At 45.5% G+C, this 22,272-nt stretch overlaps 1 protein-coding gene across 2 annotated transcripts in view; it reads right to left on the bottom strand.

Annotated features, from left to right (window-relative positions):
- Positions 1-22,272, bottom strand: part of LETM1 (leucine zipper and EF-hand containing transmembrane protein 1) — an 88,119-nt gene that overhangs the window by 58,195 nt on the left and 7,652 nt on the right. For both annotated transcript variants that reach the window (XM_073610924.1, XM_073610925.1), the window contains exons 2-3: positions 3,944-4,001; positions 1,606-2,068 (exon numbers count right to left, since the gene is read on the bottom strand). In XM_073610924.1, coding sequence (XP_073467025.1) covers positions 1,606-2,068; positions 3,944-4,001 — 521 coding nt within the window. The remainder of the gene's footprint in view (positions 1-1,605; positions 2,069-3,943; positions 4,002-22,272) is intronic.

Genomic DNA, 22,272 nt, shown 5'->3' with positions numbered 1-22,272 from the left:
ACTTTCATATATCACTCTACAGCTCACAGACAGAAAATCATCCAAATCGACAAACATCCAATTAAATCCAGCAAGCAGCTCACAGCTAGTGATCTATTCTCAGCTCCTCACTGTCTGCATGGCTCATACAACCACTCGGAGCATAGTGAGGAGCTGGCCATAGCATGACCAAGGATCCTAAAAAAATAGATTTTTATAATGAAGAGACGCAATGAAATTGTGATGCATTTCCTTGTAAAGTACTTTTAGGAGCAGGAAGAAGATGGAAACATTGCCCTACTACTAATCATCCAAGCCACCTCCATGCAAACTTTCTTCAACATTCATTTATACCTTTTTTCGCTACCCCAACATTTCATATTCTGATGTGATTCAGGTGATGTGCCTGCTGTACCATGTGCTTGTATGAAAGTATCCTGAAAGTATCCTGTTCTCTTTGTATTGCTTCCTTTGTGTGACATCCCTGGTGTTCTGGTCTGTCCCTCTGCTTTTCTCCTAAAAACTGACCACACCAAGCAGGAGAGCACACCGTGGTCAGTTCTCTAGCTATGCTGGAAACTCAGTGTGCTCTCCTCCAATGATCAGACTTGTCCTGACACACCCCAGCTGCACAGCCATTCACTGGAAAACTCAGTGTGCTGCTGTTTCTCCTCTCCCCAGCTCTCATGCAGCTGAGAACAGAGGGAACAAATGGAAGGTGATCACTTATTAAAAAAAAAAAAAAAAAAAAAAAGTATTTATAATTTCAGTTTTTTTAAATCTATACACTAATGTTTTGCCTTTCATTTTTATTTCAAACTGAGGGGATCGTTTTACAAGGTGGTTGTTTACAACCACTTTAAATAAAAAAAGGCCTATTTCAATAAAATAAAATTACAGAAAATGCTGCTAAAAAAAAAAAAAAAAAAAAAAAAAAATGAAAAATTGATAACTGGGGACCTGGATCATAATTCAAGAGACAATTAAAAAAAAAAAAAAAAAAAAAAAAAAAAACACACACAGGATCCTGTAACAAAGTGAAACCAATTTAGGCCCCTTTCACACGAGGTGGACTCAGTCCGTTGATCTCCGCTGAGCCGGCGGATAACAGGTCCCTCTCTGCTCACTGAGCAGGGAGGGGCTTGTCAGGCGCCGCTGCCACCTATGGAGGGATCGGATGAAAACGGACAGCATGTCCGTTTTCATCAGATCTCACCCGATCCGATAGCGACGGATCCGGACGTAGAGCCATCCGTCTGCTTTTAGCAGATCGGACCGGGTCGGATGTCAGCTGACAGGTCTCCGCTGACATCCGTCGCTCCATAGGCCAACATGGAGCACTCGTTCAGGTCCGCCGTCAAAACTGACAGGCGGACCTGAACGGTCCGATCGTGTGAAAGGGGCCTTAGAGAGGGGCTCTAAAACGTTTTTCTTGACAAAAGACATATTAAAAAAGTAAACGCGTGTTTTCTTACATTAAACACATTGGTTATACTTTAAAAGTTAGTACAGATTCCCAGGTCAGTATTTCTATTCTGTGCAAGGCTTAGTTTAATATGAAGTGCGAACTTTTATAAACAGGTACACTTTAATCACCATTACTGAGCTCATTCATTTTTCCCTTACCTGCCTCCTTTCCCTACGAGACAGGATAGCTCCATTCAGAATCTGCCACATCATTCTTGCAGCAATTTTGGTATCGATCCACAGAAGGCGGAAGCCATGATAGTAGTGTTTTAACTCATCTACGACCTTCTGTCTCAAAGACTTCTTTACAGTCTCCACCTCTGTGGTTGGACTATAGACTGGGCCACCTTCTTCCAGCTTTTTCTTTTTGTCCTTCAAAGATTTCAAGGATTTCTCAACCACAGAGTCATCAAAAAGTGGTCTTGAAGAGTGAAGACCTCTGACAGACAGGTACTGAGGGGCCAGAGAGCCACTTCTGGCCAAGACACTCCATGCTGGCGAAGGACTGTGGACTTTGTAATATGTTCTTTCGGGTCTATTAGTCCATGAACAGGCATTACTCCTGTCTCTTAATGAAATGTAAACAGGGTGGGCAGCAGTGCAATTTCGAATATGAGAACTCCTTTATGAAAAACCCAAAAAAAAAAAAAAAAAAAAAAAAGTTAAAATGAACATAAAGCTATTAGGTTACCAACACATGTTAAAGCAAGAACACCAACCACAACCAAGAGCAACATACAAAGTAAATGTCTACAGCAAGTACTCAGATTTCTAAGAATCAGGGCTTGGCAAAATGGCTTTGAATTTAGGAGCCAGCTAAAAAAGTTAGGAGCCAGTTATTTTAAATAAGCTGCCCAGTACGGCATGTCCGGGGCGTCGGGCAATAGGAATTGCTCGCGTCTGGTGCCAGGCCCAGAAACGGACAAAAAAATAGGACCGGGCATTTTAGACTAAGCAACCCAGACTCCATTGTTGCTCCCACATCTTTTTTTCTTTTACCTCACACCAAAACGAGACATAAAATGGACCTGCACCCACCCCTCTGTACCCTTGAATGCACGTCGAACGAGCGCGCGGGGATGTAAGCCAAGTAGCCAATCCACATCGTGTCCATCCCACAGAATGTTTGTGGTTGGTGGCACGCCCCCTTGCCAGTGATTGGCTGAGACCTAAAACCATACAAGTTGTAGCTGCCGGCATCCTTTGCGCATGCAGTGGCAAAAATAGTTTAAAGTGGTTGTAAATGCTGTGTTTTTACCTTCATGCATTCTTGCAGTGTGCAGCTCCCCCATTCAGCCGCCTTTGATACTTATCCAAGCCTGATCTCGATCCAGCGATATGCACGAGAGCAGCCGCCCTGGGTCTCTCCCTCCTCACTGGCTCAAACACGGCAGTGGGGGCCATTGGCTAACACTGCTGTCAATCACAGCCAGTGAGGAGGGAGCAAGGGTGAGGTCAAGTGCTGCTGTTTGTGTCTTACGGAGCGGGGCTCAGGACAGAGCACACATACAAACGCCCCCATAGCAAGCCCAACAAGAGGAGGATCGAGGCCATTCTATGCAAAAACACTACAACGAGCAAGCATGTATCACTTTAATTTTTACCTTTTGTATCACTTTAAAAGAAATTACAGTATTCAAATATGTTTTTAACAGTGTATTCTACATATCCCAATTCAGCTTTGTTCCAGTAAAAAGTGGCCTTTCAACCATTACACTGGCTTGGAATGGAATCATCACCTTCATCAAAAACACTCATAAAAACACTACTCAAAAAAATAAAGAAAGAATCAAATGGACACACCCAGAATAAAGTGGGCAAGCATTTATTCCCTTTAGCCCCTGTTCACACCAATGCGACTTGTCATACGTTTTGAGTGTTTCAAAAAGACATGAAAAGTCACACCCCATTGCTGGCAATGGAACTGTTCATATCACCATGACTCATGTCGCAGCGATTATGAAAAGGGTTCCTGCACTACTTTTTACCGATTTCATTGCAACTTACATAGACATCTGTTAAATGAAGTCGCAAGCAGCAATGAAATTGGCAGTGCAAATCGCACTGATGTTGAAGTAGCATGATTTCAAATCTGCACTGGTGTGAACCAGGGCTTAAGGAGACCCTGCTCCTTTCCCCATTCTGCCCAAAGCGACTGCCTTGCTAGCCACTTCCTTTCCATTCTGAGCCATTGCAACTGCCAAGTGCTTCCAGGTATGGGGAACATGTGTCCTCTCCTCCACCGATGCAGGGCTCGAGCCTGAGCAGCCAATCACCAGATCTGAACACCATCAGGTTAGGAGGATAATGACATCAACTTGAACATGAAGCTTACCCAAGGTTTAACTCCCAGAGAAAAAAAGAATGGCAAAGAGCATGGGGGGGGGGCAAGAAACTCACTTTGCCCAAAATGGCCCCTTTTGATGGTCTCCCCTTCTAACAAAATAGTGTACAAGAGCCAATACCCTTTAACATAAAAAAGTAACGTATTTCCTACCTGTGATTCACCAACCGTAGAGAAGTGCATCCAAGACATACACGTTCAGTAAAGAGACCTAAAAAAAAGAGAATAGGAATAGTCAGTAAATTAGATCTCAACATGTTTTTCACAATTTTGAGTTTATAGAACAAGAAGGAGAAAATATGTGCAGGTAACAATTTCCCTGTTTAGAACTCCAACAATGCAGTCCTCCAATGACTCATATAAGAACAAGAACACTAATAATCCTCGCAATAATTAGCCTGGGAGCTCTGCCATCATTTATAACAAAGCCAGAAGATCTTCATATGCAAATAAAACTCCCACTGAGATTTTTTTTTAGAATCCATCATAGTTTTATGGCAAATGTTTTGTTTTCTCATGTTTGTAAATTTCTGAACAGATGTTTTATAAAATGATTCAGTATTTTTCTAACATCTTTATCTTAGGCCCCTTTCACACGATCGGACCGTTCAGGTCCACCTGTCAGTTTTGACGGCGGACCTGAACGGGCGCTCCATGTTAGCCTATGGAGCGACGGATCTCAGCAGAGACATGTCCGCTGACATCCGACCTGGTCCAATCCGCAAAAAGCAGACGGATGGCCCTACGTCCAGATCCATCACTGGCGGATCGGATGAGATCTGATGAAAACGGACATGCTGTCCGTTTTCGTCCGATCCCTCCATAGGCAGCAGCAGCGCCTGACAAGCCCCTCCCCGCTCAGTGAGCGGAGAGGGACCTGTCATCCGCCGGCTCAGCGGAAATCAAAGGAGTGATCTCCCGCTGAGTCGGCGGACCGAGGCGGGCTACGTGGAAATGGAGTCCGCCTCGCGTGAATGAGGCCTTACACAAGATGCGTCCATATTACTCGTCTGGTAGTACATTTTAAAACTTTCTGAAATGGAAAGCCCAGCACTAGCAGCTCATTATACAGCTGTATCAGTCCAAATGAAAAGCAAGACACACGCTGTATTTGGAGAGCAATGAAGGCAAATGTTGTGTCCACACTGACCGAGCTCCTCTTCTAAATCCAGGTTATTCAGGAGATAATGCCATCCTGGCAAAAGATGGAGAGCAGTCTCAAGCGTCACCTGTTGGCTGCTATTGGAAAAGGTAAACTTATTAACAATAAAGATGCACCAAAATTTGCACGGAAGAAAAATGGTGTTCGATCTCTTGCCGATAGAGGAAAAAAAAAAAAAAAAAAAACACACAGTGCCGAAAATGCATGCGATTTTACCACGATTTTACTGTGCCTATGGTGCGTTTTCATAGGTCATGTGACTCAAAAGCCGCATCAAAAACGTAATACAGGTGCGGTATTGATGTGTTCTTGCTGCATGTTCAATGCATTTCAACAGGGAGGTGCGTTTTTGGTGCATTTTTTGACCAAAAATGCAGCAAGATTTTTAACACCACACGTGAAGCGCAACAAACCAGTGTGAAGACAGGCATAAAATTTAAAGGGATGCATTTTCCTTGAGCTTTTCTTGCGCTAAAGGTGCCGATAATGGACGAAAATAAATTCAAAGTCATTTAAATTCAGGACATTAATTAAAAATTCAAATATAAACACAATTTTACATAAAAATATAAAGATTTTTAAAAACGCATTTTCCGTTTCGCCCAAGTGCATTCTGAATTTTCAGTTTCGCCACTAAAATTTCGATTTCATACACCTCTAATTCACATGCAGCTTCTAATTGCAGGGGGTACACATTTGCAACTTGGCTCTTTCTCAAAGTGGCGATTTCTATAAGTGAAATGCACTTCTGACTCTGCACTTATCACTCATCTTCTGACTGTCTGATCTGAAAATATCATCTTTGTCCTCCCACAGGTATGCTCCTCCTGCTGCAACTCCAGCCAGAATCTCATTAGTGAAAACTGTCTCCTATGTCTCTTAACTCTGGTATGCTCCTACTGCTGCAACTCCAGCCAAAAACTGAAACACTGCTTTTTTCTTATGTATCTCTAATAATGCTGGTATGTTATTTTTACATAACTGTCTGTAGACCTGTCCACATTACAATGCTTTATTATCTCCCTTGTCTTACCCAAAATTATGGCCCTCTTAACTTTAGTGCCCTCTTGCTAGTCTGTTTGTGACTTAAGAATTTTGCCCTATTAACCAGCCAAGCTTTATAACCTCTTGATTGCTAATTGAAATCCACCCACACCCTACCCCTATCAGTATATATATATAAGCTTCTCTTGGGGGAAGCATTTGCAGGGGGTACACATTTGCAACTTGGCTCCTTCTCAAAGTGGCGATTTCTATAAGCGAAATGCACTTCTGACTCTGCACTTTGAGAAGGCACAAAGGGAAAGGACACAAGATAAACACTTTGAAAAACAGCACACAGACATCAGGTGAACTTGTTTACTCCTTTAGCTCTTTTTCCTTGTAACATGCTTTCTCTACCACTGCTTTTGACAACTCTGTCCTCCATCCTGAGACCCCATTCACACAGGGGCAACTCGACTTGCAGGTCGCCTCAGCGAGGCGACCTGCAAAACGACTTCTGTATAGAAGTCTATGCAAGTCGCCCCCGAAGTCGTACAGGAACCTTTTTCTAAGTCGGAGCGACTTGCATCGCTCCCCTTAGAACGGTTCCATAGCACAGAACGGGAGGCGACTTGTCAGGCGACTAGGTCGCCTGACAAGTCGTCCCTGTGTGAATAGGCTCTAAAACTATCTCTCCTTCACCCCTCTTCTCCCCCCCACAGCATACACACATACATTATATATATATCTATCTATCTATCTATCTATCTCCCTCACTCCTGTTCTTATTACTGCACCCACCAACTCCTACTAATTCTAAATTCACATACACTAAAAATCTCTAAGACCCTGGGGCATGTCCCTTCATATAAATCCGACTCCCATATTACCTCACCATCTTGCTTCTCCTAACCTCTGGAGATATATCCCCAAAGCCTGGGCCTCCATCATTTAACTGTACCCCATGCACCCATCACCCTGCACCCTCTGGCAGCAGCCGCAATAAACACAATTTAGTTCCCATTTCTATTCTTCCCAAAACCATACTCCCTTTCTCTTGTGCCCTTTGGAACTCCCGCTCTGTCTGCAACAAGCTCACCTCTCTCCATGACCTCTTTATTGCCAACTCATTTAACCTCCTCGCCATTACGGAAACCTGGCTCCACGAATCCGACGCTGCATCTTCTGCTGCCCTATCCCATGGTGGTCCTCTCTGGACTCACTCCCCCAGATCCAGCGGACGCAAGGGATGAGGTGTCGGAATCCTTCTAGCCCCACATAGCACCTTTCAGGTACTTCAGCCACCTCCCTCTCTGTCACTCTCCTCTTTCGAAGCACACTGTATACGTCTTTTCACTCCAATTTCTCTAAGGATAGCTGTGATCTACAGGCCCCCTGGACCAGTATCAACCTTTCTTGAAGGCTTCTCTGCCTGGCTACCCTACTTTCTTTCTTCTGAAATCCCCACTATCATTCTCGGGGACTTCAACATCCCTATTAATATTAACACTCCTTCCACTTCCAAACTTGTTAACCTAACATCCTCCTTTGACCTGAAGCAGTGGATACATGCTCCAACTCACTCAGAAGGCAATATCCTTGACCTCGTGTTCTCTCACCTTTGCCCTCCATGCAACCTCTCTAATCACCACCTTATTAGTTTCACTCTCTCCCTTTCCTTCACCTCCTATCCCTCCAACCACCTTAAAGTTACCCGCAGAAACCTACGTCATCTCAACCTTTCTCTACTCCGCTATCAACAACCTCTACGACAAAATCTCACGCCTATCCTGCACCAACCTAGCCACTTCTGTGTACAACGCTTCACTTCTAGCCTCACTGAACTCACTTGCCCCCCCTCACTACACACAGAATCAAGCCCAGACCCCTTCAACCTTGGCAAACAGATGATACTAGAAGTCTGAAAAAACATAGTCGTGCTCTGGAGCGCCTGTGGCGTAAGACTAGGTCCCAGAGAGATTTCAACCAATATAAATCTGCCCTCCAAAAATACAATTCCAGCCTCCTCTCTGCCAAGCAGACCTATTTTACCACTCTCATTAGCAACTTATCATCCTGTCCCCGTCAACTCTTCTCCACCTTCAACTCTCTACTTCGTCCTCCACCGCCTCCACCCGCCAACTCACTCACTGCACAGGAGATCGCCAATCACTTCAAAGAGAAGATTGATACTATTCGCGCTGAGATCTCTACTGTGCCGATACCTTCCACGCTTTACACTTCATGCCCACAGGCACAATCATTATTTCCCTCTTTCAACCCCACCACTACAGACGAAGTTGCTAAACTACTTGCTAGTGTCCACCTTACCACCTGCCCTCTGGATCCTGTTCCCCCACAAATGCTACGTTCACCCTCTGGCCCTATACTACACTCTATAACCTACATCTTCAATCTCTCCCTCTCTTCTGGCATCTTCCCTAACTCTCTAAAACATGCACTTGTCAGACCCATACTTAAAAAAGCCTCACTGGACCCATCCAATCTTAACAACCTACGCCCCATCTCCTTGCTCTCCTTATCCAAACTCCTCGAACGTCTGGTCTACAGCCGACTGAGCGTCCACCTCACTGATAATGGCCTTCTTGATCCCCTTCAGTCTGGATTTCGTCCTCAACACTCCACAGAAACTGCTCTCCTAAAACTAACAAAACGATCTACTAACGGCCAAAACCAATCGACACTATTCTGTACTCCTACTCCTTGACCTCTCTGCTGCCTTTGATACGGTTGACCACCCCCTCCTCCTCAAAAAACTACACACCTTTGGTCTCCGTGACTGTACACTTCGCTGGTTCTCTTCCTACTTATCCAACCTTTAGCACCTTTAGCGTTTCTTATAACTCTACTTCCTCCTCTCCTCTTCCTTTCTCTGTTGGGGTCCCTCAGGGTTCTGTTCTTGGACCTCTACTATTTTCAATCTACACTGCCTCCCTGGGTCAACTGATAGCCTCCCATGGCTTCCAATACCACCTCTACGCTGAGGACACCCAAATCTATTTCTCTACCCCTTAGCTCACTCCCTCTGTCTCCTCATGAACCAGTAATTTACTCTCAGATATATCAGTCTGGATGTCACACCACTTCCTTAAACTCAATCTAGCCAAAACCGAACTTATAATTTTTCCTCCCCCATATGCCTCTTCCCCTGATATCTCTGTCAAAATCGATGGCACAACTATAAGCCCATCCCCACATGCCAAGGTTCTAGGTGTAGTCCTAGACTCTGAACTCTCCTTCAAGCAACACATCCAACCACTGTCCAAATCCTGCCGCCTCAACCTCCGCAACATCTTCAAAATACGCCCCTTTCTAACCAATGACACAATAAAGCTCTTAATTCACTCGCTGGTCATCTCTTGCCTCGACTACTGCAACTCCCTTCTCATCAGCTTACCTCTACATAGTCTATCACCTCTTCAATCCGTTATGAATGCCGCTGCCAGACTCATCCACCTTACCAATCGCTCTGTGTCTGCCACTCCTCTCTGTCAATCCCTGCACTAGCTTCCGCTCGGCCAAAGAATTAAATTCAAAATTCTAACAACTACGTACAAAGCCATCCACAATTTTGCCCCCAGCTACATCACTAGCTTAGTTTCTAAATACCAACCTACTCGCTCTCTTCGTTCCTCTCAAGACCTCCTGCTCTCTAGCTCCCTTGTCACCTCCTCCCATGCTCGCCTCCAGGCCTTTTCCAAAGCCTCTCCAATCCTATGGAATGCCCTACCCCAATCTGTCCGCCTATCTCCTACTTTATTAGCTTTCAGAAGATCCCTGAAAACCCTTCTCTTCAGAGAATCCTATCCTACCCAAACCTAACAACTGTATTTTCATTTTTTCCATCAGCTCATCCCCCACAGTTATTACCTTTTGTTTCCACTTGACCCTCCCTTCTAGATTGTAAGCTCTAACGAGCAGGGCCCTCTGATCCCTCCTGTATTGATTTGTATTGTAAGTGTACTGTCTGCCCCATGTTGTAAAGCGCTGCGCAAACTGTTGGCGCTATATAAATCCTTAATAATAATAATTGGTGCGGCAGAGTGGTGTGGTGGGTAGCACTCTCACCTAGCAGTAAGAAGGGTCGCTGGTTTAAATCCCAACCTCGACACTACCTGCCTGGAGTTTGCATGTTCTCCCTGTGTCTGCGTGGGTTTCCTCCGGATACTCCAGTTTCCTCCCACACTCCAAAGACATGCTGGTAGGTTAATCGGATCCTGTGTAGATTGTCCCTAGTATGTATGAATGTGAGTTAGGAACCTTAGATTGTAAGCTCCTTGAGGGTAGGGACTGATGTGAATGTACAAATGTATATGTAAAAGCGCTGCATAAATTGACGGCGCTATACAAGTAACTGAAATAAAATATATAATTCACTTCAAGTGAACAGTTTAAAAATATTATATGGTTTCCTTTTTTTCCCCCCCACAATCTCTGATTTATCAATATACGAAAGTAAAGAGGGTAAACCTAAAAACAGAAAAATTAAAGGCCATCTTGCCAGACATGCCCTTATAACAATATCTTACAAGTTTTTCCCCCTACAAACAAGTGTGGGCAGGCCCTTAGGAGTCAAGGCAGCAGCACGGTTTTGCTGTAAAAAATAAATAAAATAAAAGTACGCACGTAGGGTGACAGAAGTTAGGAGTGCCCTCGATTTCTGGCACATTAAGGATTTTTCTGTGCTTGCAGCTTTTTTAATGTAGTAAAACGGAGATGTGTGTGTGTATGTGTATACACACACATCCCCGTATATATGTGAAAATGCTTTTTAAACCGTGACATATACAGTAAACTATCAATTCAGGCAAAAGATCTGCCAACTGTGCCACCTACTATGAATCAGACCCCCTGAATAAAAACAAACCTAACTGAATACTAAGGAGGGATAAGCCGACATTGAAGGCATACTGATGTCAGAGTTTTTTCTATTCAAGCACAGTGTGGGAATTCATTTATTGAGCCAGCACAAGCTAGGATGTTGCATTCGATTTCAGGAATCACTTTGTTAGAGGAGAATGTGATATGTTGTTTGCTGCTCTAGGGAACATCTAGAAATATAAAAAATGAAGTCTACGAAAAAAAAAGAAAAAGAAGAATTGCTATGTAAAAATGTATCTCCAATAATCGGGTGTCCCACTGGTGGATACTGCTAGTAGTAATAGTTTAACTCATTAGCAAACACAAACACGACACAATGAAAGAGGCCTCAATAACAGAAATGCATAGGCTGAGCCACTGACTATGTGACTTCACTATACAGCAATGTTTTGTGACTATATTGTTACTTTCAATAACACAAAAGCCATTTCAAAGGCTATAGTCTAGCACAATCTTTTGAAACATCAAAAAAAAAAAAAAAAAAAAATTTATACACCACAACACCTGACCGTAACCTCCAGAGGTGCTTCACAAATTAAGGTTTTTTTTTTGCTTGTTTTTTTTAAGCGCCTCCGGAGGTTCAGGTGTTGTGTTTTTTTTTTACAACACTTTTTTCAACACGGATCCAATGAGTAAAAAGATACCCCAGAATTAGATGTGCATCTTTCAGGTAGACCTCCCTAGTCCAAAAGAAAAGTTCACCTAACCATTTCAGCCCTGGAAGGATTTGCCCACTTCCTGACCAGGTCATGTTTTGCAATACAGCACTGCGTTGCTTTAATTGACAATTGCGCAATCGTGCGACGTTGTACCAAAACAAAATTGACGTCCGCCCCCCCCCCCAAAGAGGGCTTTCTTTTGGTTGTATTTGATCACATCTGCGGTTATTTTTTGTGCGATAAACAAAAAAAAAAAATTTTACTTATTGCTATAATAAATATCCCAAAAGAAAAAAAAAAAAAAATTCATTAGTTTAGGGCAATATGTATTCTGCTACATATTTTTGGCAATAAAAATAAATCACAATAATCATATATTGGATTGGTTTGCACAAAAGTTATAGAGTCTACAAAATAGGGGATATATTTATGGCATTTTTATCACCAATTTTTTTTTTTTACTAGTAATGGCAGTGATCAGCGGGACTGCGACATTATGGCGGACAGATCAGACACTTTTGGGATCACTGACATTTATACAGATCAATGCTATAAGTAGCCACTGATTAATGTATAGACTGTCAGTCACAGCGCTCTACTCCCTCACTCACTGGAGCGCTGGGCCCGGGAGGGGGCAGAGCGGCTGGCTCAGCGGCTCGCTGAAAGGCCGAGCCGGGTGTCGGTCCAGGGACCTGGGCGGATCCCACTCCATGGTCGCAATGACGCCCAAGCCTGGACCGATTTTGTGACGTCAGCAGAGAGCAGACTTCAACCGGCTCTGATGAAAATGGGTCACAGGAGTGCAAAAACAAATTGCACTCTGGGGGCGTGGCTTCAGCATGCACAAGTGAGGACGTGCTTTCCCAGAGCTCCGTGAGACCCGCGCCTACACCAGCTTGAACGGCAGCTTCCCGGGGGGTGGGGGATGTCACCGAAACGCAGGCCATCCCCGCAGCCTCAGTGTACACCGCGGAACCGGTCCGAATCACTGGACAACTTTTTTGGGGCTCGCAGAGAACCGGCAAGTACAGCCAAGATGGCGCCCGGCACCCACGCTGCCAGGGCTGCCCCCCCCCCCCCCCCATCAGCTCCCCTCACATGCCAGTGCTGACCCTACCTGCCCCCTCCTCTCGCTCCAGCTCAGACAGCACTGAAAGACCCACAAGTGGAGGTGATCCCTGGGAGGACAAGGACATTAGATCCCATATTCTATCTCTCCCCACCAAGGCTGATCTGGAGCAGTTTGCTCATAGAGTGGAGAAAGCCCTGAGATAGCACATTGAGGATTTACAGGCAGACACAGCACATCGGGGGGGGGGGGGGGTTTAGAGTGGAGGCTCTAGAGACACAGTGGGAAGAGACTACCCCCACCTTGCAGGCTCTTACTGACCATTGCAAAATGCAGGATTGAGGCTCTGCTGGATGAAATGGACGCCGCAGGGTTAATATCCGCATCAGAGGCCTCCCGCTGCCCGGGAGGATATCATACCCACCCTGCCAGGGGTCTTTAAGCAAATACTAGGCCGCCAGGCACCCGAGCACATTGAAATAGACCGGGCCCACAGAGCCCTGCGACCTCCCTCTGTTGACCCAGATAAGCCCAGAGACATTATCTGCAAGTTACATAAATACTTGCTGAAAGAACGCATTAGGAATCAAATCAGAGGAGTCAGACATGTGGACTTTGATGGTGCCCAATTATTTTTCTTCCCGGATCTCTCCAGATGCACAATGATGCAGCGCCGCGCTCTTAGGCCATTGTTGGCGGCCTTACAAGATGCTCAACTGCCCTACAGATGGGGTTTCCCGTTCAGTCTTTCTGCAACTAAAGATGGGAAACAATCTACCCTGCACAATAAAGCTGACTTACCCTGCTTCTTGGAGTCACTTGGACTGCCTCAGGTGGACATCCCAGACTGGAGGACATCACCAGACATATCTCTCCAAACACGCCCCTAACTGTGGCAACCAGGCCGCCGCAGATCTAGGAGAGGCCCCCCTGGACATACGCCACCATCTCATTCTCCACAGGAAGAGGCCTGAACAGATGTTTTCTCTACCGATGGCTACTGAAATGTCTACAGTCGTTACCTGACCCCCCTTAGCTGGCGTATCATCATTCTACCCATGTTTAGGGATAGATTAAGCACCTCATACTGGCCGCGGGTCTCCCAGCAGACTCGCTCCTAGTGCCTTACCACTTTCCCCCAATAGGACAACTCCCTGGAGTTAAGCTCCCTTTTTGGGGACTGCCTCTGCTCGCTGGCCTTCACCGTCTCCTCACTATGGGGGGGGGGGGGGTTATAGTTGTGGTTTACATTTAGGCTCCTGCTTATGCTCAATGTGTTCTCTGTGGGCCTGGACGTGCTGTTGGCCTCATCTCCCTCCTGCTACCGGTCTAGTGATTCCGCTGTGTGACCTCATACCATGGCTGCACTGAAAGTCATACCCTACAACGTACGCGGCCTAGGATCCCCGTCAAAACGCAGCAAGTTGTGGCTTGAGATGAAACGCATGGGGACACGTCATTTTTTTTGCAGAAAACACACTTTCGCACTGACTCGGTCCCCCGCCTCCCTACCCATCTGTATACATCGTGGTATCTCAGCAACTCCCCCCGTCCTAAATCCGGGGGGGTTGCTATAGCGGTCCAAACACTGTCCATTTGTTATGATGGATCAACTGTTTGATCCAGAGGGCCGATTTGTGTTTGTTAAAGGCACCATTTATAACCGCAAGTTCACTTTCACAGCTCTGTATGCCCCGAATAGTAAACAGCTTACCTTCCTAGACTCTACTTTAGAATCTCCGACCGCCTTCCGGGAGGGTCAGCTCATCCTGGGAAGTCAACTGCTGGAGACTACTCCACCCAGCAGACAAGGACTATAGCTATTTCTCAGTCACTCACAATGTCTATACCCATATAGACCTTTTGATGATGGACCAGTGCTCCCTCGACTCCCTAGCTGGAGCTTCCATAGGCTCCATTACCATTTCTGATCATGCGCCAGTTTCTACCTCCCTGCGTCCCCTGTCTATAGAGGCATGAACACGGAGCTGGCGTTTGAAGGACAACATCTTGGATGATGCGGTCACTCTAAAACAGTGTTTCTCAACCCCAGTCCTCAAGGCGCACCAACAGGTCATGTTTTCAGGATTTCACTTAGATGAAACAGCTGTGTTAATTACTAAGGCAGTGAAACTGAATAAATCACCTGTGCAAAATAATGGACAGCCTGAAAACATGACCTGTTGGGGCGCCTTGAGGACTGGAATTGAAAAACACTGCTCTAAAACAAGTATCGGACACCATTTCTCCGTACTTTGCAGAGAATAAACCAGGCGAGGTAGGCATGGAATCCGTTTGGGAGGGTCATAAAGCAGTGGTTCTGGGAGAGCTGATATCTCAGGTGGCGAGACTGAAGAAAGCCAGGGAGGGCGAACTACAGACCCGCTTAGCCAAAATACGCACGGTGGAACACACACACGAAAAATGTCACCCCACCCATGGCGTCGGAGCTACATGCCCTTCGACAGGAATTAGCTACTCTACTAGACACTAAAATTAAGGCACGTATACGCCATTTGGCACACAAATTCTATGAATTTGGTAATAAATGCTGGCAAGAGCCCTCAAACGTCAATGTGCCACTGGACACATACATAAACTCACCTCCACGACGGGTGCATCAGTTATCCACTCCTCAAAAATAGCAAATACGTTTAGGGAATATTATGCACAGTTGTACCATCTCCCAGATACCTTGCCAGGCTCTTCGGAACCCCAACGGGTCGACCGCATTCTCCAATATCTCAAAGAGGCCCAATCCCCACAGCTGGAGGCCTCAATTGGCAAACAACTGGATACCCCCATTTCCGTATCGGAGATTCAGGCAGTGGTGAAAGACCTCCCTAATGGGAAAAGCCCCGGTTCGGATGGCTATACCAATGCCTACTACAAGAAATACTCGGAGGTGCTTTCTAATCCCATGTGTGCCTACTTCACGGCCTTGGCCTCCAGTACGATAATGCCCTCTGGAGGCACTAATGGCGCACATCACAGTACTCCCAAAAGAGGGGAAAAGACCACACCCTACCAGAAAACTATAAGCCTATATCGCTTTTGAACACAGCTATTAAGTTCTTAGCCAAAATATTGACCAATAGACTCAAGCCGATCCTCCTGACGGTGATTCACCCCGACCAGACGGGATTTATTATGGGCAGAGAGGCTAGGGACAATTCAAATAGGGCACTCCAACTAATACACTGGGTTGAAACTCAGGGGACGACCCGCCCCTGTCTCTTGCTTTCCACTGATACCGAGAAGGCATTTGACAGGGTGGACTGGACCTACATGAACACGACACTGACCAGACTCGGATTGGGCCCCAATATGCTGGCTTGGATATCCTCCCTGAATAGCTCCCCGACTGCCAGAGTGAAGGTGAATGGGCTATTGTCCGATGCCTTCCTGATTAGCAATGGGACACGCCAGGGATGTCCGTTATCCCCTCTTATTTTTGCTCTAACCGTTGCTTAATAGGATCCGCCTCAATAACTATATCCGATAGAACATAATGTTACCTAACATTATGGCAGAGTTGAAAGAATTTAACCTACTAATTTCAAGATAAATTACAACAAGTCTGAAATTCTGTCACTGAACGTCCCCTCGGGTTTGCGTACACAGCTGCAATCTGCTTTCTCATTTACATGGTGCCCAACCACCCTGAAGTACTTAGGGGTCAATTTGCCCATGAGCTGTTCCCTGCTTTATGAATGCAACTACATATCACTACTCTGCACTATTAGAGTGGACCTGAAAAGATGGGACAGGGTTGCATTTTCATGGATGGGCCGAGTCAGTGTTCTTAAAATGAATGTGCTACCTCGTATATTGTTTTTCCTGCAGATGGTGCCAATTACCCTTCCTAGGAATTTCTTCTCAACCCTCAATAGTCTGTTTATTAAGTATATATGGAGTGGGAAATGCCCTCGGCTGGCTCTCCGTACGTTACAGCACCCTAAGGCGAAGGGAGGTTTGGGAGTGCCCATGGTCCACAGATACTATGAGGCTGTAGCTTTGCAACGCATTTTAGACTGGTACCATAATACCCCTTACAAACCCTGGGTACCCCTGGACAAGTTTCTGGCAGGTCATAAGCTATCACATGCCCCCTGGGTCCCCTGGGAACATAGGGGCCTCTCCACTGGCCGCCCACGCCTTGGCGACTTGGGACGCCCTGAAAAAGGGAGGGAAGCTCGCACTACCGACTTCCCCCTTGGCACCCCTAAGCGGCTTCCCCTAGTTTGCCCCTGGGGAACACCCTTCCTTCTTTCGGACCTGGACGGCTGATGGAGAGTCCAGATGTGGCAGATTTGTTCAGGATCATGGCCTGTTAACGCTGGCCACGCTGAGGGAGCAGTTCGGCCCCTTCCCTATGGATGAATGGCGCTACAGACAGCTTCTGCACTTTATCACTAGCCTACACCAAGGAGTCTGGTCACCTACTCTAGCCTCGCCATTCGAAAGCTTATGTATGGTGACCACGGCTATTTCCCATGCCATCTCAGTGCTGTATGACCTATTGCAGACCATGCATACTGAGGAGAAACCAGGGTTCATTAGGGAATGGGAGAGAGACCTTCAGCGCATCTTCACCGAGCCTCAGCTGGACCATCTATATATAGACTTACACATTCAAGCACAGTAGATACAAAAATGCAGGAGAATAGTTCTAAAATTCTGACCAGATGGTATAGGGTACCCTCCAAGCTCACTAAGATATACCCTTCCCTTTCAGATGCATGCTGGAGAGAATGTGGCCTCAGAGGCTCATTCCTTCACATCTGCTGGGAATGCCCCAAACTACGGCCCTTTTGGCTAGATATTCATGCCCAGATTAAGATTATTCTGGACTTGGAGCTCCCAGATTCCCCGTTGGAATCCTTGCTGCACTTCCCCACCACTCTTAACCAATAACCGTAAATCCGTACTACCCCATCTGCTTAATGCAGCATGGCGGCTAATCCCAATCCACTGGAAAACCCCCCCGAATACCTACCTGCACCAAATGGGTGACTTTAGTAAATAATATTTTGGATGCTAGGAGTGGATGGCACAATATAAAGATAGACATGAGAAGTTCTATTCCATGTGGGCTTCCTGGATAAATTATGCAAACCCAGCTGGGCTATCTGCCCGGAGACCCTCGACGGCTACGACCCCCTCTGTCTGATGGGGTCGGCCGGGGGGAGCTTCGGGTACCAAGGTTCTGAATATGTATAGGGGCAGCCGAACCTTGGCAGGTTTGCCACAGATTACTTCAGCCTAGCATGCTAGCAGATGTTTTCTGGGGTTTTTTTTTCAGTTTAATGTCACTGTATTACCTTACTTTTATTTTAGTTTCTCCCTCCTTAATTTAATTCATTTTCCTTACCCCATTTGTTTTCTCTGTTGATGGGCCCATGGTCTAAATGTGCGGTCTGAGTTTTACCGTTGATTAGAGACCTACATCCTCTGCAGAGATGTACCAGACGGGGACAATAGGGGTGACCCATTGCTGTTTGAACTCATATCATGGTTGTAAGATGTTGATAACCGATCCCCCCCTAAAAAATGAATACATCCCTGAGGAATTTTCTTTCTGACCACATGCCGATAAGGGGCCCTTCATTTCATATCCTGTCATGTAATGTCCTTTTCTACCTACATGCCTTGTTGAATGTCTACTTGTTTGTTATCTGAAAATTTTCCAAATAAAGATTACAAAAAAAAAAAAAAAAAAAAAAAAAAAAAAAAAAAAAAAAAACACAACAAATTGCGCTCCTGTGATCCATAGCAGAAATACAGCCAAACGAGCCCAGGCTGGACTTCTTTAATACCGCTTTAAAGTACTGAAGTAATAGCTCAAAGGCCAGGGCAACAGTATTTTCAGGAAATTAGCGTGGCATCTTCCAAAATTATTTTTCTTTCAGCTTTCTAACAAAAAAAACAAAAAAAAACACCACACAACATTTCCATACTGGTAGATATACATCACTGGCCATGAGATCTGGTGACCTTTGGGAACTTTCAGACTAAAGCTCTGGCTGTATATACAAAATATCACACTTTGCACACTGGATTGTAAGTCATTAAACCAAGGTCATCAGAGAACGCGCTCATGTAAACCTGTATGAGCAGGCTTCTAGCAAAGCCAAGCCAGATCTCATTCGTTGCTCCAACTAGTTTCTTGTAGCAGTATATTGACATCATTTATAAACATAAAACTTCCATCTCAGTCTGCGGTGCCATATTGTTTGCTCGCCTAGGGGAGTCCGCCACGTGGGGAGCCGCTCATGGGGCTGTATCGTCTGCACTCAGCCGGAAACTAAGCTTTTTTTTCCCCCCTGTGCCTTGTTCTGTAGGACATCCAGAGCAAGTCAGGGTTGTTTTGTAGCAGAAGATCGGTCAGCAAGTGAGGATAAATTCCATGTAGCCAGCAGAGCTCTGGATCCTTCTCCTTGCAAATTTATGGCATCGCATTCTAGCACAATATTAAACCCGCTTGCTGACCGGCTCATGCCGATATACGTCAGCAGGAGGGCACATACAGGCAAATTAACGTACCTGTACGTTGCCCTTTGAGAAGCGGTTCGCGGGCACTCGCCTGTTACGAGCTCCATGAGTGTGATCGCGGGTCCCGAGGACTCTATGTCCGCGGGATACCTGCGATCGTCTCATGGAGAGAAAGAACGGGGAAATGATGATGTAAACAAGCATTTCCCCATTCTGCCTAGTGACACTGATCACAGCTCCCTGTAATCGGGAGCGGCGATCAGTGTCGTGTCACACACAGCCTCTCCTCCCCACAGTTAGAATCACTCCCTAGGACACACTTAACCCCTACAGCGCCCCCTAGCGGTTAACCCTTTCACTGCCAGTCACATACACAGTAATCAATGCATTTTTAAATCGCACTGATCGCTATATAAATGTGACTGGTCCCAAAAAATAGCACCAAAAGTGTCCGATCTGTCCACCATGTCGCAGTCACGAGAAGAAAAACATTCCTAGATGCCCCCCTGCGTGGAGATGCCGCTGATCGTCTCTCCTCGCCACACACTGTCAGTGGCCTTGTTTACATGTGACCGGCTGTGATTGGACATAGCCAATCACATGGTTAAAGAGCCACGTACGCGGCTCTTTCCACAGATCAGGGTTGCGCCATGTCCTAGCAACACGGCACGGACACGCAAGAGCGGTCATTCTAGGATGCCTTCATATGACGTCATCCTAGAACGTGAGCTGCATTGCCCCACCATCATTTAACAGTTAAACGCTTCTAAAACGCAAACGTGGCAAAACAGACATTTTAAATGTGTGTTACTATCTGTCAAGTTAAATTGTTCAGGAGAGGTTGTAAAAACATCCCGTGTACATGAAGCCTAAGGGCTCTTTCACCGCCGATCCCCGCTGAGCAGGAAGATGACAGGTCCGTCGCTGCAGCGACGGACCTGTCAGAGCGCCGCTCTCCCCTATGGGGGAAATCGGATGATGACGGACCGTAGAGTCCGTCGTCACCCGATCCAAAAACGGTTGGAAAAGTAGGGTTTTCCTCCATTACACTTTTTCGGAAGGGAGCGGGTCGGATGTCAGCGGACGTTCATCCGCTGACATCCGCTGTTCCATAGGGATACATGTATGTCTGTTTTTCACCCGAAAACGGAAGGATGAAAAAACGGACATACGGATCGTCCGTGTGAAAGAGCCCTAATTCTACATAAAAAAAAAAATTTAACAGTGTTATTTTATGAGATAATTTATGGAGGACGTGTTTAGGGGTGGATTTGGGGGGGGGGGGGGGGGGGGGGGGGCCAGGGTAGGGCAACTGGCAGCGAGTAACAGCTCAGAACTTGAAATCCTGTAAATACCATGTATACGCCAATACTGATCACTATTTATATAGAATGTACACACGCCAATACTGAGATATAGATTTAGCTATAGATACACACACACACACACACACACACACACACACACACACACACAGTATACCCCAATGACACACGTATAGTGTACACCCCCCTGCCCCCACACACCTGTATACTGTACACTCTGCTCCCCACACCTGTATATAGTTAAAGCGGGATTTTTTAAATAAAAAAAACAAAAAAAAAAAAATTTAAAAGTCAGCAGCTACAAACACTGTAGCTGCTGACTTTAAATAAGTACTTACCTGTCCTGGGTGCCCGCGATGTCGGCCGCCCGAGGCCGACCCGTCCCTCGGCTCTCGGGTCCCGGCACCGCCATCCTAAGAAAAACAGGCAGTGGAGCCTTATGGCTTCACTGCCTGTTTCCGACTGTGCGAGTCGTGCAGCGCTTTGTGAATGGGACGCACACAGTTCCCATAACACACCACGCCCCCATTCCCCAGAAGACAATGTGGGGAGGAGAAGAGACAACATCACCGTGGCGTAGGAAGAGGCAGATTAGGAAGACTACCTAGCAACAGCCATTTCACATAAGTAAAAATTTTTTTTTTCCCCCTCTTCCTCAATTTTTTTTTTTTTTTTTGGTATTTTTTGTGCAATTTTTTTTTTCAGGGTGGACCTCCACTTTAATGTTTACATTTAAATGAAGTAGATAAAAGGTGCAGCGCTTGAATAATAAGTCCATGGGATATAATTCCAAATGACAAGTGTCCAACACACTTCACAGGATGGTTAGCAGAAAGGAGGAAACCATCACCGGCATCCGATCACAAAGCCGTATACCCTCCTTATTGGGCCCTCATTACAAAGGACACATAAGCATTCAGATTGCAAAGGGACCCTTCAATCTCCATATGTCCAGGTCAGGGACAGCAGGCAGAAATACAGGTGTAGCAACCCCCGGTTATAACTTTTTTGGAACCTCTCCGCCACAGTTAACGCAAGTTATTCTATCCCATGTGGATATAAAAGGATAGATCTAATGGTGCAGTAGAGCTGCACAATTGTCAAGAATCGTTATCGCGATCTTGACTAAAGTGTTTCACAATTCTTTCTATGCAAAGAATTCTCTCTGCTCTTCTGAAGCCACAGCCCTCAAAAGAAAGGGAGAAAAACCAGGAAGTCTGGCAAGAAACAAAACATTCTTTATCAGTTGAACTTAAGTATAAACATTGTAACAATTTGCCAATGGAAGAGACTTCGTGTGTAAGTGAAAAAAGTTTAACCACTTAAACACTAAACCTTTTTCTGACATTTGTTGGTTTCAAGTTAAAATCATTTTTTTTGCTAGAAAATTACTTAGAACCCCCAAACCCCCAAACATGTAAAGTTAACCCATTTTTTTTTTTTTGTATAATGTGAAAGATTTTACGTCGCGAGAATCGTGATCTTTTTATGCTAAGCAAAAAAAATTGTGATTCTCATTTTGGCCAGAATCGTGCAGCTCTATGGTGCAGTATGTCAAATGTCATTTATTGCAAGTAAAAAAAGAAACTCGCATGCTCCAAGATACAAGAAAAAAAAAAAAAATAATCCACGTTTGTTTGGTAACAAAAGCTTCCAGCAGTCCCCACCAGCAAGATGGCCACTGTGTGCCAGCCCACACCAGCATCATGTCGCCTACTCAAGGGGGAACTCTGTGCAAAACCCTTGCACAGAGGAGTCAAGTATAAACATGTTTGTTATTTTAAAAAATAAACAAACCTTTATCCCTTTAAGTACCGTAGTTTGTCGCCATTCCATGAGTGTGCGCAATTTTAAAGCATTACATGTTAGGTATCTATTTACTCGGC

Source organism: Aquarana catesbeiana, linkage group LG01 (assembly GCF_042186555.1).
Source record: "Aquarana catesbeiana isolate 2022-GZ linkage group LG01, ASM4218655v1, whole genome shotgun sequence".
Classification (NCBI taxonomy): Eukaryota; Metazoa; Chordata; class Amphibia; order Anura; family Ranidae; genus Aquarana; species Aquarana catesbeiana.
This window is presented reverse-complemented; position numbering and strand designations above follow the sequence as displayed.